Genomic DNA, 17,314 nt, shown 5'->3' on the forward strand with positions numbered 1-17,314 from the left:
ATTCCCAGCAGAGGTCCTCTACCAAGGTGACCAAGGCTGTTTCTGTTCCATAACCAGGTCTGAACCCAGACTGAAATGGATCTACATACCATTTGGATCTAGGTATCATTTGAATTTAAATAGATCTAGATAAATGGATTCTCCAGGAATCCCTGGAGTTGGGATGCCATCATATGCTCTAATACCTTGCCCAAAAATTAAATATTGGAGACTGGCTGGCAATTATCCGATTTAGTGAGATTCAGTGTGGACTTTTTCAGCACAGGTCTCACCATTGCCTGCCTTGCCCAAGGGAGGCATTAGCGCACTACTTTTCTACTTGGCCACTCCCCCTGTGACTGCTTTTATGAGCCAGGAAGGGCACGGGTCTAGAATACATAATGGCTCTCACCTCTCCAAAGATCCTGTCCATATCCTCAAGTGCACAAACTGAAAATTATCCAATGCGAGTGGGCAAAAAGGAGCCAAAGTTACATTCACTTGAACTGTATCACCTATAGCATCCCAGTCAGAACAGATCTGAGCAACTTTGTCGACAAAGTGCTGCCCAAATTATTCACAGCAGATTGTGTAAACATTGCTACTTGCAGTTGTCATTTGAAAGACCCCAACCACCTGAAATAGATTTGAAAAACAGTAGAAACAATAGCAGCAAAAAAGTAATCTTTGCTGCTTCCATTGTCACAGGATAGGCCTTCAAAATGGTTCTAGCTTGAGTTCACTTGGATTCGCTCCAAGTTTTCCATCAATGTCACTCTAGCTGTCATCTCACTTGTTTCACTGCCACCAGCTTGGGGTGGCTCTACTTTGTGAGTGAGGGCACTCGGGAGCAATTGTGTCCACCACCCCGGTCCTTTCTGCATTCCAAAGATCAACCAGGCTTGTCTGCCAAGGAAACAGGAAAATCCTCAAGACCATCAAGAAACCATTTGGATTCATCAGCTTCCTGGAGCATACCATCTTAATTGCCCTTCCACCTCTATAGTCATTCTGAGCACCAGCAAGTCTAAACAGCACCAAGCAGTTACCTGCCCGAGATGACAGAACTGCAGACAGTTCTTCCATTCCCATTGTTATTGCCCCATCCAACACAGAAATCAAGATCCAGAGTTGGTCCAACAATATGAGTGGGGCCAGATACCATCTCAGACAGACCCATGGTTGTCACGGCAGAAAGAAATTCCTGAGCCACTCCCAGAAACTCAGCAAGGATGTTGAAATCCCCTAGCACAATAAGCTAAGGAATCTCCAGCACCAATCCTGAGTCCACACTCAGCTGAGAATGGGAGACTGTGGAGCAGCAGGGTATACCAACAGAATCCCTATTCTTTCTCTGGCACTCACCTTCAAATATATGCCTTCAAATCCAGTAGATTATGCATGTGTGAGGGCAGAGAAGGGCAAAATAAGCAAAGGTGAATTAAAGCACAATTGGCCACCTGAAGTCCTCTGATCCTGCAAAGGAGTACAATCCCATTCAGAACAGGCTACTGAGTGCATTGGCTTCCTGATCAGAAGCACTTTAACCTTGTCTGAAGTTCAACCACATCCAGTCCGTCAGAGCTGCCTGACACCAATGCTGAGCTGACTTGTCAGTTTGCTATGAAGCCTCAGACCTCCACTCATTGTCCCTATGCAGTTTGAGCATTTTTAAAAAAAAAATCCTTAATATGAGGATTTACTGTCAGTCCTCCCCATATATGAAAACTTGACTCATGAATTTTCATCTGATTTCAAGGTATATACTGCTCTCTTGCAGAATAATCTACTGCTCAGGATGCTAATATTATAAGAAAAAATATGTACAATGTTCCTTATTTATCATACCTGCCTTTCTTCTTTCTCTTCCTGAGCAGTTTTAAACACATAAACAGAAGGGAAGTTACCATCAAAAAAAGCTTGGAGCAAGGAAAAGATTGATCTGATGGATACGACCCCTTTTCTTGAGAAATACATCTTCCAAAGTATTTTTTTCTCTTAATTCAAAACATATTTTTTAAAAACTTGGAGGCAATTTTTAAAATCCTATTTTAAATTTGTGTTTTTAAATGACTGGGAAGCTAGCTCTTTTAAATAGCTGGGATGCTGCTCTCCAGCACTATCTTTCTTTGGGTTCAATGTACTCTTTGGGAGTTCAGACTGCCCCTCCCCCATTTCTGCCTTGTTCTTGGGCAGGTTACTTTTCTCCTCATGTCACGAGTTTGCCTTCTGGAAAATCAGTGTTTCATGCCCAGCCATGCCCATTATTTAATTAATGGGCAAGCCCTCCGATTCCATGACAACCATTTTGTGTGAGCACCAACAACATTCAAAATACCAGATGACCCCAATTATCCAAAAGGGTTTGAACAACAAGGGAGAGTCAATCTTAATAATCAAACACCTCAAAGGACACTTTTAGGGAAAGTAGGAATTGTATGTATGTGCTCCACAAACACCCAAAAAAACAACAAAGAAGATCCAGGCAGAGGCTATGTACACCCACACTGAGTCTAGAACTTTACATCTTTTAGTCCAAAGAGACAAGGCATTTCTTTTTTGACCTACTATAGCATACATTTTAATGCAAGTATACAGTTGTCTGTTGGATCATGTAGGAGAGGTGACACAATTAGGCTGTTTATAAAGAATTTTTTTGTCTTCATCAAAATCTTTTGCACTTATTGGTATTTGGATATACCAACTCAAAATGGTCTATGTTGAATAATTCAAAACTAAAGAATTCACTTAAAATAATTATGAATTCTGTACAGATATAAAACAGGGTTTGAATGATACAGACAGAATACACAGTCATATTTACTAATTTTACATAGCTTGCTCTGTTAATTACTAGAAGTAGCTAATATTTACCTATGTACTAGAACTTTGCCCTCCGGTTCTTGAAGCTCATGAATAACCTGTGCTTCAATCATCCTCAAGAAGAAGCAACTTTACACTTAAAGGGGAAGTGAAAGAAGGAAAACCAAGATTCTCAGCGCATGAAGTTATTTGCCCATTCCAAATTCTGTTTTCAAAGAATAATACAGCCTCTGTTCTCAAATTGAGTAAAAAAAATGGGTTTACACAACATTATGTCAAAAGTGAACCCTTATAGAAAGACCCCAAATCAGCAGTTAGTCAAATCAATATAAATCAGTTTTCTTGATTAAAAACAACTTTATTCCAAACATTGCATTTAAACTACAAGAATAAGCACTGCTTTAATAACTGCAGGTACAACATCTCCAGTTACTTGTCTACAAGACATACTTGGTCAAACAATATGATCAGATGAACTATGGGAAATAATACAAGATGCAGACACTCCTTCAGGAAAAAGTAGTTGTGCAGTGAGACTAAATTTTACAACAATCTGCTAAATTCTGAAAGCAATTACTACATAAAATTATTCAATATAGTTTATTTACAATCTCTAAAGTACCAACATGGATTTAGAACACACAAATATAATTGCTATCATTGACTGTCTAATATACCTATAAGGTAATACAATAGAACTAAATTTTGCAAAGCTCTGAATAGCACATTTTTGATTCTCAAACAGGAAATCAATTCAGCACAATACAAGAGAAACCCTGCTGGATCATTCATATAGTTTAGCATCCTCCCATGAGGCAGACACCACTCTGAAGCTTGTAATCTGGCCATGAAGGCAACAGGCCTTCCCCCACTCATCAACTGGTATTCAAAGACAGGTTGCCTCTGAAATTGGACACTCCGTATGCTGCCACAGACAAACCAGACCTCCAGCAAGTTCTGTACTAGCTTTTTAAAGCCACTTGAGTCAGTAGCCATCAGCACAACCTATGACACTGAATTACTTAACAGAAATAAACATAAATCCAAAATGAGTATGTGTTTTCACAAACTGTTTATGTGGCTTATGAAAACTGCAAATGGAAAATGCTTATTTTCTAAACTAGTTTATTAAGTGTGCCCCACAAGTATCATACCCTTCAGTATAAACACTATTAAATACTTACAGAAACTTAATTGAAGTTTACACTGAATTCTCAAATTTAAAAGTGTAAAATTATTGTCTTTCATCAAACTTCAAGAAATCATTACAATTCAAAATTACAAAGCAACCAATGCAATAAGTATATAAAAAAATTAAGAAGCTATGAACTAAATGTTTACTAGTAAAATGTTAGTATTCTTAACAAGTTTATGTTTCATAACATAAACAACAGCTCTAAAGTGTTTTAAGTTTCTCTTTCAATGGATTGTGCTTGTTGTTAAGCTACTGCCTTAAGTCAGTAACACTGCAATCCTATGCACTGAAGGGGACTTCTCCCAAGTAGGCACGTACACAATTGCAGTCTAGGTCAGTTCCTTTGTGTAACTGCTACACTGAGCAGTTCAGACTGAGGCAGAATACCTGGGTATGAAACATTCCCATCCGTTCAGAAGACTTGTCATTAACCCACTATATAATAGTGAACAAAGTATTTTTGTTTCATAGAAACAACTAACATTTGCCCTCATTGGACAAATGGTCTATTTACAGGTACATTGGGGCTGCCTAACTGACAGCGAGTGTAGGTCATTGGTACTCATGGAGCTTAACAGACTGATGATCTCTGCGGAACTGTCTTCCCTTTCAAGATCCGTCTTATCTAAAAAAAACAAAAGAGAAGTGTTAAGGCACTAAGATACAGTCATTCTGACACTTAAAAATATGATGCAGTTTCTATGTACAACTACCAAGATCTGAACCCTACTGGATTTAGTGGAACTACTTCCAACTAGATGTATTTAGGACTTGGTAGCAACCAACGTATGTTAGCAAATGTTACTTCCAGACCAACTCAAAGCAAGTAACAAATACGATTACAGTAATTAGAGAGAGCCGAAACTTTATAACAGTCTTCCCCTACCTGGTGGCCTTCAGATGCATTTGGACCACAACTCCCAGCATCCTATCCAGCAGGGCCATTGACAGGGAATTCTGGGTGTTGCAGTCCAAATATGTCTGGAAGGTACAAGTTATGTATGTATGTATTTGAAACACTTGTATGCTGCCCAAGGTACATGTGTTTGTTTGAAATTTGTATGCTGCCCAATTGTGCCACAGCAACTCTGGGCAATTCACAACCACAAGATAAAACAAGGTTGGGCAAGTCTGCTTTATAATCCTAAAGCAAGCACACCCTTATAAAGGGGCCCAGTTTTCAAAAATAAGTAATTGCAGACACAATGCCATTCTTTTTTTTTTTTTTCTACAAAAAGGTATGTGAACTGAACAGAGAGTGTTTCCCTATTACATTGTGGTTGCATTAACAGTGGTGCTACAAGTAAGAAGAAAGTGGCCAAAGAAAGCAATAATATTAGCATTGCTAGTTGGTTTCCATAAATATTAATGATACATCTGTTTTTCAATTTCGTAGTTAATATAGGAAATGGAGACCTACTGGTACTCCTTCTACAGAATGAAAGACATAGGGTGGGGTGGAGGAAGATGAGACTTTTTCTCACTCCACGTTTAAAACAAGAGCTCAAATATTTTAGATTTCTTACTTCAACTCCTACAGGGCCATCAGGAACCAGGTGAACTGGCTGCTCATTTTCCAAATTCCTGGCACTTGGATCAGCCCCCTTTCGCATAAGCAACCGAACTGCATCCAGCTGAGTCACCCGATGCTGCAAGCTGGCGGCTACATGGAGTGCAGTGTTACCGTTGTAAGCCTAGGCAAGGCAAGATAGAAACACCGTTATTTTTCAAAAGGAGGACATCATGATTCTTCTCTTGGAAGGAGGCAAACTCTGAACTAGACCCCATGCTTTATGCTATTGTATTTACATACCTTGGCATTGATAAAAGAGAGGCACGTTGGGAGCTCTAAAAACAGACGGAGTAGTTCCACATTTGCTTCTTCAGCTGCCAAGTGAAGGGCTGAACGGCCACTTTTACGATCCTATCCACATAGGAAAAGCTCAGTTAATTTTTCACAATGAACATTTAATCACTGCAAGAATATACAAACTCAATCATTTTATTTGAAAACATTAAATGCTCCATATAATTGCATATGCACAGAAAGCTAGTAGGCATAACCACCTATTTTAGATGAAAGAGGAGCCTGGGAGAAAGTAACTTCTAGAGCTACTTTATAACTATTCTAGGATTACTCAATAATTCAAGGCTGGAGTGTGATTCAAAGTACTGAACCTAGATCTCCCCTGTCCAAATCAGTGTTATCAGTTTGAACACAATGGCTCTGAAACAATTAAAGCAAAAGGAATTCAAGCTGTAATTCTTAAGAAAACCTCACATTCATTCTACTGCTACATTTATAAATGTTCGCACAATCCAGCAAGAGTCATCCATGACTAAGTCCCAAAGAAATTAATAGGCTACAGCATGATCGGTATGTTTACTCAGACATCTCACTGATTTCAGTTTGGGTTACTTCTAAGTAAATAGGCTTAGCATTGCCACCTCAGTTGTTGGGATTTAATCATGACTAACTTTTGCTGGATTGGGCCCAACACACTGAATTCTATGAAGGTAAAATCAAAGATTTGAAGCATTTTTAAAAGATGCCGTATACACCTTTACTTGATACAAACAAATATGCTCACTTGATATTAATGTTGCAATGATTGTTTGTCCAAGTAAAAAGGTGCAAGCTGAAGATACAGGAACAAGAAAAAAACTGCAGTGCCTGTACATACTTATTCACAATTATGAATATTGTCTTTAGTGAGACTACTTTAGTGAGTAAGGTAGATATTACTGCTACCTTACAGGACAACCCAAAGTCACTAGGACAGTTCTCAAATGAGTCTTGTGTTCTTTAGTTAAAACACACACATTCATAAAGTGGCTATTGCCAAGGAATTAAAGGAATCTGCAATTTTATTTATTTAATGCAATATAAGCTTCATTTGAAGAACACATATACTTCAGAGGCTGGATCCAGCTTTACACTGCATCAAGCTGTCTTGATAGAAGTGGAATACCCTGCCTTCTCCTTACCCCGCTAGTCCTTTCAATCCCCAGAAAATGTTACATGTCATTACATAATCAAGCCAGTACATAAATGGAGTGAGTTGTTTCATAGAGGCCTAGGGAAGCCCCCAAAATTGCATAGGGGACCTTCTGTGAAGGAAGATAATCCTCTTGTAGCTCCAGGATAAAACCCCAGATTTTAGCTTAGGCTAATAACAGCCAATTTTATAATACATCTGCATATGTATTCAATCACCTACTTACAATCATTAAAATGTGCAAGGGAAAAACAGTATCATTTGTGGACAGATCCATGTACTGAAACTTAGACAGCATTCATCACTTTTGATGAGATGAATGGGATAGCATTTTATATATTATGTTTTGTTCTCCAGCTCTGCAGATGTGAAAGTAATTCATACATCTACCATCAGCTACAAAATTTGTAGATGTATGAATTCAACTCATAGAATGTAAGTTCGTATGTATTTGTGTAGCTGTTTTTATATTTTCTTGTGTTACTTACTCTGGCTTCAACAGAGGCCCCCATCTGGATAAGGTATTTGATTGTGTCTGCCAACCTCTTGCTTTTCAACCTTAGTTCCTGGACCTCGGGAGTATGGGGAGACTGCTGTCTTTGCAAGTCATGCACTACTGCATTATGGACCACAACTGCACAGTGCAGTGCTGTCAGACCTAAAATGAAATACATCAGTGAGCAAAACAAAACTTGTTTTGACCATCTAATTATTCCAATGATCAACTTGGAAACACTAGTTATTCTGATACTAGTCTCCAGATTTCAGCTGGTTTTTGCTTGCAATGCAACCCTTTAAGCTGTTAATCTGTTTAAAAACCCTTTAACTTGTTCTTTTGAAGTTGCTTGGCATCTCAGTGATGGAAAATTAACCATACATTGTGTTTTCCACCTAAGTTTGTATTTTTCTAAAATAAACCTTTCAATTTATAGAACCTCTAATTTCAATATAGTTCTGATTTATATCCAGATACAACTAGCACTAAGAGCTTGAGAAACATAAGTTCTCAGCAGTTTTACTAGTTGATTATAATTTCTGTTGTTTATATTTGCTCTCCTAACAGTGGAAACACAAGGTTTGTTTTTCTGCTTGTTTTTTATTCTTATTATTGTTTTGTTCTGACCTAAATTACTTAGGATACTAATCCTGCAAGCAATATAGCCAGCTGCCTTGAACTTTCAGTACAGTAGATCAAGTTCTGATTTATATTTTGATGAACTACAGAGTATTTCGTATCAGATAACAAATGAGCCAGTACAAGCTGAACGTGCTTTAAAAAACTGTGATCAGCTTGCCCTGTTCCAAATGTAAGTTCATTTTGTTGGTGGTGTTATTTAAAAGTGGATGTCCTTCATAACAGTACAGCATTTCTATTAAGCATCAGATCATATGAAAGGTCTAAGAACCAGCATATCCTAATTAGGCTTTTTGCATATCCTAACACAGAATGATTACTAGTTACTCACCTTCATAATTAGTTGCCTCCAAATCTACATACTGATTGCTTACAATGACTCCTTTATGGATTGCCTACAGAAGAGAAATGAGCAAATGTTCATGACACCCAGCTCTATACAAGAGTAACTGCAACCAAAATGCTGCTGATAAAATGACTTCTCCACAGAGGTGAACCATAAAGAAGCTACTTTTTAAGGTGTCCTAAGAACTCAAGATTATTCATTCTGTGAAACCACTTCTTTGTTAAAATCATGGTAATACAATTTAACTGCTTCAATGCTTTTATTAGTTCAGTTTTCTAGGAATGGGGTTAGTCTGAGATACAGGATCCACACCAAATTGTCACTCACCCCATTACTTAAAGGGGTACCCTGCTAAGTGGCAAGGGTGGGGGAGGGGGGAATTAGCTGCTCTGTGTTTTCATTTGGGTATATAAATTGACATGGGCCACACGTCATTTATATATAACCAACTACTAGCTCCTGAACAGGGAGATACAGCGCTGTTAGCACTGTAGTCCTAAGTACTGTAAGGAACACTGAAATTGAGTTATGATAGTATTTGGGATGTTTCATCTCCAATAACCAGTTTCAGCATATACCACTACATGCTAGTACCTCAGGAGAAAGGCGAAACAAATGGCTAAGGAATTCACTCAGAACTCTCACCTGAAGGACTTGTGCGTGGCCTTTTTCAGCACACACATGTAATGGTGTTCTACCCCAGCAATCTGTGGTATTTACTTGTGCACCAAGGCTAACCAGGTCTTGTACAATAAGATGCTGATTTGCCGCCACAGCCACCTGCAGAGCACTCTGTAATAATGAAAAGCAGATGCGTTATTACCCAACTTTTACCAGGAAACTGAAATACACAGCAACCTAATCAGGCACAGCCATTTCAGAGTTCCTTTCTTTCCAGGCTTCAATTTAGCCTGCGGACTTCAGTAGCAGCGCCCGGTAACTTATTACCCTGCATGCTAACCTTCAGAGTTAATATTAACAGGCATTCCTGGATGGTTTGTGTATGTCCTGGAAATGCACAGTATTCAAGGGCAAACAGCAGTTGAAAGTATCACCTGGCCATTGTGTTCTTTAATATCCAGCATGTGCAGAGTCGCCATCTTCCTTGCCAACACATAGGAAATGGCTCGTCGTCCCTGGGCAACTGCAATATGGAGAAACCTGCAGGGAATAAACAATGTATGTTTTCTTTTTAATAACTTAATTTGAAAATGTTGTAACTCCCCCATAATAAAACAAACCAAAAAAATGAACACCAACCCAAAACCAACTCAAGGAACTTGCAAATCGCAAGTACTACCATATGTAGTTACATCTTCCAGTGTACTCGTCTGTTTTATCATACCTAATATGCAGTCAAGTCTACACAACAAAAACTTTTAATTCATTATTGTGTTCTCCATTCAACAGAATGAATGACATTCTCCAGGGGCATACACTAAGAATGAGAACTCAATCACACTACTGATACAACACCTCCATTCGAGAACCAATTAACGTGTGAACAATACTCACGTGTCACCATCAGAGTCTTTGGCAAGGATTTGATCTTGAGAGATGTTGGCCAGTTTGTTTTCTTCCTGCTCCACTTGCCACTGGAAAAATGATTTGCCCAGCTGCGCCATGTTTGTGGCAATACCCTGATGTTGCACAGAGATATTTGAAGTAGCCAGTGGTAAACCATGATCTTCAAGGCTACTGCAGATATTACTAGGCAGCTGACTGAAATTCTGAGGCTGGCTACTGACATCGGTTTGCTGGTGACCACCAGGCAGGGGTTGGGAGAGAGGAGTAGCAATGTCATCTGGTCTTTCTGAATCACTTAAGAGTGAAGCAAAGCTCTGAGCATTGCAATACTGCAGATCCTGGCTTTCAAAAACGTTTTGCTGATATTCAGACGACTGGCTGCTTGCAGACTGTGGCCTATATTCCAGAAGTGAATTCTGACTGTAATGCTGTGACAAGTCCTGAGGCTGTGTGGAAGAAAACTCGTAATTCTGGGGCAATTCCAGCATTTGTGAGGGGCTGCTTCCTTGAAATGCTTGGTACTTTTGAGAAGGCGAGAAAGCCTGTGTGCCAGCAACCTCCGGATAGTGTTCCCTTGGAGAATTAGGATTAGCCATGCTGTGAAGCCAGCTAACTTGCACTGTGTTCAGAGAAACTGGACTTGATTCATTCTTAATATTGATAATGTTCTGCAGCATATCACAACAGCTATCTTGTTTGGGCTCGTTCATATACGCATCTTCCATGTTATCCATTGATGTTGGTGTCTGTGGAGGTGTCTGCAAGATAAAATGTGCATGTTTTGAAACCAAAATGTTTACATCCTGCCACATAAGGCAACTGAAATAAGTGTATTTCAAAGTCAGCAATAACCATAAAAATATCTACCAAGAGATGAGGTTGGAAAGTAGCTGTTTTTTTGTAACTGGGTCCATCAGAGAGAGATTCATGAGATTTTCTTTTCCGACTATGATTTAATATGTTTTTCAGCTCTATTGGAAAAAAAAGAAAATTTGCTAAATTTCCATAGCACATCACTTTTCAAGCATTTTAAAATCTCATATATATATATATATATATATGGGGGGAATAAAAAACTGTACCTGTATATGGGTCATAATTTAGCAATCCTCCCTGTGCCTATAAAAAAAAAAAAGTTCAAGTTATTTATAATATAATAAAATCACTACCTCAACATGTTAAATCACCTGTGAGGACAGGAGGAACTAGTTACTTCTTCTAATGGTAATATAAATTAAGCATAGGGTTTTAGAACTAAATAGACAAACAAAAAACCTAGTACGCCCTGCAAACTTCTAGAAGCTTTCTTGAAAAATGTATCGGTTAACTCCATTACAGATTTTTCAACCTATTTTTCTGCATCATCCAAACAAAACCAAGCAAACTTGCTGGGATTTCCAACTTGCTATATTTTACTATCCTTTTTCAGCAGAATTGCCCTTATTACCATAACTACTTATTTGCCAACAGAGGGAAATTATATTAATGTGTTCATACAAGCTGTTAATTTTAAAAACTACAGCACTACCAACTGTGTAAGATCATACAGAGTGACAGCAGTGCAGGCTAGACAATGGAAATGTTATATCCTTACAGAAAGATATACCTGTACAAAATCTTTAAGAAACAATTTGCAACTTCCTCCCAAGCGTTTCTATACTAACAGCAAACTCATTTTCAGAATGCAGATATATATGTAATGAAAACAGCACCATTCACACACACAAGGGAGATATCCAGTGGCCTGGGGTAAAACCCCAAGATTTGCAGAGGAAATTCCCTGCAAGGTTAGGGAACCCCAAATAGTCCCAGTGAGGACTGAGCATGCTAGGTGACTACAGAATGCTGAGTGCCTACTGGCAGGGGATAGAAAACTGAACGTAGAGTAACAAACTGGGGGCTTCTGGAAAAGAGCACAACTGTTTGACCAGAACTTCTGAACATATTTTATAAAACTGTAAAGGCTCAGCCCTTCACTTTTAGATTTAAAAAAACAGAATGGCTGAAACTTGCAAAGATAAGAATTACTTTTTCAGAGCAGGTTATGCTCTTTCAGGTAAAAAAAATCAGCCACCAACACTGATTAGACAGATGAGCTGAGCAGCTTGGTAGCATTATATCCCCAGAATCTGTCAAGCAATCTTACTGCCTTCAGATTAAGAAGGTTCCATTTTAACTCTTATCTATTGCTAAATCTACAGTCAACGCATCTGTCTATTCCTTCTCCCAAAGCTAGGAGAGCTAGTCACCATTCCCACATTTCACTGTAATGAATGCCAGATCTTAACTATACCCGATATATAGTTGTATGACTGATATTCCAAAGAAGAGTCATTAAACCATTTTTTACTCTGAAAGAAAAATAATTAATAACTCTCACCTTTAATTCATCTGTGCTATGATCAGAGGACATCTGTTTACTGTTTCTAAGGTGCAACAATAGTTCTTTCACAGAGTTTTTCACACGAACACCTTGGAAAGGTCCTCTTTGTTGCTTTCCTCCCCCCATATGTTGCTCAACTCCTGAAACAAATTAAACAAAAAACAAAATCAAACACTGACATAATCCATTAAATAAAGCATTATGTTAAAAAACATATAATTTGCACAGAATTTTAGCCAAAAACTTACTAAATTAATATACTGTCTTTCCACTAAAATTAGCTCTCATTGTGACTAACAATATAATAAAGATAAGATAATAATGAAGTTATAATTAAAACATTAACATTTGAGAAGAGTTAATTATTATAGTTAAATTCTTTGGGTGACGTGCAAATTACATGGAAGTTCATTATCAAATATCCAAAAGAAAAGTATATTTTTCTCACAAACCTCTATCCAGGCCCCTCTCTTTTTCATTTTTAAGCAAAATGACTGAAGAAATGCCAATCCCATATAAGATATATCATTAACATGACTTTTATGTAAACGAGTTTTCAGAATTATCTATGTTTCTTACTTCCATAGCTTGTCAAAAATAAGAAAATGTTCAATCACAGAGATCAACTACTAATACTACATTTATTCTCTTATGCCATCATCTCTTTAAACTCAACCTATTTTAATGGTTAAAAACAGAAGTGAAAAGAGGAAATAGCAATTCATGACAGTCTGACAGAGAAGTTGTGACTTCATTTTAAAAAGTACAAAAAAGTCAAGTCTTATAGCTTGATCTGCAGTGATTCTAACAAAATCATTTAAAAAAGAAAAGAAAATCAGTTCCCACTGAGCTGGAATTTCTGCCTAAGAAAAAAAATTCCCAATTTCCTCTCAATATTTTTTAACGGCATACCAAAAAGAACGCCTACCCAAAGAAACCATTATCTTGAATTAAATTGCTTTGGAAGATACAATTTAAGAGAACAAATTCTGCTACAAAGTGACACAATCTGTAAATGTTTCCCTGAATAAAACCTAGGTAGTTGATCAAACAAACAAACAAACAATCTGCCTGCTCACAGACAAGGATTAATAAAATATTATAAGCAAACTTTAAAAAATATGCAAGCTAATGTCATATTAGAAACTTAGGACAATAGCAGCTACCTTATTAAATATCTAATTGGTCAAAGAAATGACTTACTACACATCCTTAATATTATGAAGATACTCTACAGATATAATTCCTGATTGAACAGGAGTCATTTTTTGTAATCCACTCCTTGAGACTAATTTAACTGTGGAATATAAATTGAATGAATATCAAATAATGACTCAATGACATCAACAAAATTCTCACTATCTTCAAATATAAACAATATTCTAGCTTGTAGAAACAATTGTGTAAGATAATTCAACATGAAAGCATTGTAGAAAGTTAGTTCATTCTGTACGGTAAAGAGCACCCATAAAGTTTCCAGAAGTAACTAAGACTTCTCAGTTGTATACTATTTTAATGACAGCAGGCACATAAAAATAGGAATAATCTCTGCTACAGTATCACTCTCTATCTTGGACTTTTTTACATTTTGAAATAAAAAAGATTGTTTAAATAGCTTTGTGTACTTCTCAAAATTTGGTATCAGCAGCTTTAGCCATGTTGACTCCATAAAAGACCCAAAGGATAGTTAAAGAGAAATGTTACTGCTGGTTGACATCATTAGCATGTTGATACAAATATTTTCCATGTTCACTCATTGCATAAAATACTACCCCCCTAATTCATTTTCTCCAATTGTAACAAAAATGTATAAATCCTCTGTAAATTGAACAGGCAGTATTCTTCCCAAATTAACTTGCACAGCATTATTTGCTTGCTCACAAATAACTCACACCCAAGCACCAGTAAAAGTTGAAGTTCCACTAAAATTTACAGAATACTGAATGCATGCAGAGGATGGACAGGATGCCCCTGAAGTTACTTGAAACTTATATTAAATTGATACTGCTGTGATATCCTTCTGCTTATATGCTGTCAAACTTCAGCTACCACTCAACACTAATTGATAGCTGATGAGGTCTAAATTAACTTAAGATGCTGTGGCTGGACCCCCCCCCCCCGTTGCTGCTGCACACCTCGGAAAAGAAACACACTCACTTCCACAATATTCAAACAGCCTTTCAGATACCACAGCCAAAAGCAGCGTTGCCTTTTGAAACAGGAAACTGAAAGTGGCTTTGAAAATATGCCATTCACAGTGAAGGTCCACAGAATTTATTACACAGAGTGATCCTCACTGTGCAGTCCAGGTTTTCTATGTAATGTTTGGCTTACGCGCAGTTCAAGTAATGGCCCTTTCCCACATTATTCAAGCAGTCTTCCAGTATGTTTAGACATAATGAAATACATGTGCGAGCCCATCACAAGCACAAACAAGCACAAGTTTCGATGCTTGTTTTCAACACTGAAGCACTTTCTACATAGGCTACGCATCATACGAAGTGATTTCTTCACACCACCGAAAAGCAACCCTGCTTTAACATGGCGATCTGGAACAGGCACTTTAGGATGTGCGGTTGCACGTATGGCAGTCGGGCCAGCCCCGCCATTTCAGGCAGCGGTTGTTGCTGCGAGGGCCGGGAAGCGCAGCGAGGCGCTGGGGAGCAGAGCCGAATGTGCCGTGCTCAGGTTGCCCGGACGGCACAAGTGCAGTGAAGCAAGCCCCAACTGTCCGATCAGTCGCCTTGGGAAGTGGCTGGCCCATTTACTCCCAGCCCAGCCAACACAATGTCTACGCTGGCCTTGACAGGCAGCTCCACTCGAACAGGAACTTGTGTGTTGCTAGTGTGTTATTAAGTGCCTGCTCAAAAACAAGGGCAAAGTGAAGCCTAAGCTGGGTCAGTCAGCGGGAGCCTCCTGCAGGAGTCTAGGAACTTCCAGAGCCATTTCTCTGATAAATCCCAAGGCCTCTCCTTTCCTGGAGCGCATCCAGGCGACCAAAACGAGCCAGGAGTGCGCAAGCAGCAGCTGGCTTCTCTGCATCGCCCTTCGCCGAAATGATAACGAAGACTATAATTTGCACGGGACGGACGGACGGGCACACGCAACGCAAAATGCACACAGATGCGCAGAGTTTAGGAACTAAAGACGGCGCCAGACTGCTAAGCCGAACGGGCTAGAATTCCTCCTCGAAACACCGCGCTGGCCCGCTGAAATCCCTCCGCCCAAGACTTGCTCGGACGCCGTGCCGAATGCAAGATGTGTGTACCTTCCCCGGTCGCGCGCGCGCCGCCCCGGGAGCCGCGCTTCTTGCTGCCGCCGCCCCGGCCATTGCTCGACGGCTCCGAATCAGATCCCGGGGATCCTGGGGCGGAATGTGTGGGCGAGCAGCTGCCCTCGCTGGAGTGCGGGGATGCCCCGTAGAAAAAAGCCAAATTAAAGGGGCTGCTCATAGACCCACACTCGCCATCCAGCTGCGCGTCACGGCTATTGTCCACGATCATGGCTGGGGTCGGCACCTGAGCCAGCGAGGAGCTCCAGCACAGCGGACTGGGGACGAGAGCGGGTTCGGGAGGCAGAAGCGGGCGCGGCAGCTCTTATAGTGCCTCCACGCCTGGTAACGTGGAGGGGGGAAGAGGGGGCAGGGCAGGGCAGGGCAAGGCGGGGCAGGGCAAAGCACAGCAGAGCCTTGAGCGGCGGCGGGTCGAGGGAGGCGGGGTGAAGCGCGTCCGCCAGAGCCACTGCCAGTAAATGCACCGCGCAGGGCTTGTCAACAACCGCTTTCGGCTCGCTGGTGCCTGGGTGCTGGGCTCCTTGCTTGGAGGAGCAACCAACAGCCCTCGCCCTGGCGCGCACAGGCGGCCGAAGAGCTTCTGAGCACCTGCTGGCAGCACTTTTGCGAGGGGGTGGTTCCTGGGTAGCCCCCAGCTTGCGGAGGGGACGGATATTACTAACTAAGGTGGCCAGGAAAAACTCCACTGGAACTGAATTCCTGGATCAGGCTGTGTACCCGGTATTGACACTACTGTTCTGACTTGTAGTGCCTGGGCTCAAACTGTGGGTTCAATCCCACCAAGGGACTGAATGTGGATCAAGAGTGGATTATTGGTGAGCTGGAGGCTCCTGTCAAAAACCAACCAAGATAACAAACCACGGTGAACTACCCACAGTTCACAACCCAACAACAAACCATGTGCTCTTTTCATGGGTTGCTCATGGTTAACTATTCATGCAGCAGGATTCAGACAGTTTGATAATCCACATTCAACCCTGGAATGAGGCTTATTGGGTTGTGTGGCTCCTGGGGGCATCAGTCACTGAGTCTTCTGAAGCAGAGGCTGATTCCTGCATAGAAGCATAACTCCATCTACTTTTCTACAGCCCTACCCCTATACCTACTGTGTTTGTTTATATAATTCAGGTCAAGAGGGCTCTTTTTCTGTCCAAGCAATGGCATCCACTGGAGCGTTCCCTCAGTCCCAGGGCAGTTTGGTCGCCATGATTGCACTGATTTTTACTGATTTTACTGTGTGGCATTGCCAGCTCAGAATGTTTTTCTGCCTGAAGAGCAAATGGCCTCTGTCCACCCCACCACCTTCTGTGCACCTTCTAGATGCAAATAACTCAAGACCGCAAAAGTTTTTCTGGCACCTGAGCCAAAAATCCCAGGAGCAGCTTTCCCTGGGAATAGTAGTACTACTACAACAGTACACTAAGGGTGCAAACCTATGCATAGGTGACAGGGTGCTTCTACCAAGAGCAAGCTACCTGGACACTATGCTCAAAATCCAGGGCCTTCTTTCAAGTTTCAACTCAGAGGGCAGCAGCAAGAATGAGATGGCTTTCTCTGCAGTGGCTTCCTATCTAAGGAAGGACCTATTCACTGAAGCATACATGGTGCCAACCTTTTCAGCACCAGGTTAAGACA

The 17,314-nt window shown here is 40.2% G+C and overlaps 1 protein-coding gene across 3 annotated transcripts; it reads right to left on the reverse strand.

The window, feature by feature from the left end:
* Positions 1 to 3,139: 3,139 nt before the first annotated feature.
* Positions 3,140 to 15,942, reverse strand: NFKBIZ (NFKB inhibitor zeta). 3 transcript variants are annotated; one of them, XM_044442531.1, is made up of 12 exons: positions 15,656 to 15,942; positions 12,385 to 12,527; positions 11,087 to 11,123; positions 10,872 to 10,975; positions 9,993 to 10,762; positions 9,533 to 9,638; positions 9,123 to 9,269; positions 8,463 to 8,526; positions 7,485 to 7,654; positions 5,811 to 5,921; positions 5,524 to 5,691; positions 3,140 to 4,622 (listed from the first exon to the last, which is right to left on the reverse strand). In XM_044442531.1, exons 1-12 carry the CDS (start codon positions 15,888 to 15,890, stop codon positions 4,569 to 4,571), a joined length of 2,109 nt encoding a protein of 702 aa, XP_044298466.1. In that variant the 5' UTR covers positions 15,891 to 15,942; the 3' UTR covers positions 3,140 to 4,568. The 3 variants fall into 3 exon arrangements, with proteins under 3 accessions (XP_044298466.1, XP_044298468.1, XP_044298467.1); XM_044442533.1 differs by having other exon boundaries at positions 15,848 to 15,877; XM_044442532.1 differs by lacking the exon at positions 15,656 to 15,942 and adding an exon at positions 14,545 to 15,642.
* Between the last annotated feature and the right edge of the window lie 1,372 nt (positions 15,943 to 17,314).

The sequence above is a fragment of the Varanus komodoensis genome, unplaced genomic scaffold, assembly GCF_004798865.1.
Source record: "Varanus komodoensis strain SLA01 unplaced genomic scaffold, ASM479886v1 scaffold4, whole genome shotgun sequence".
NCBI classification, from domain to species: Eukaryota; Metazoa; Chordata; class Lepidosauria; order Squamata; family Varanidae; genus Varanus; species Varanus komodoensis.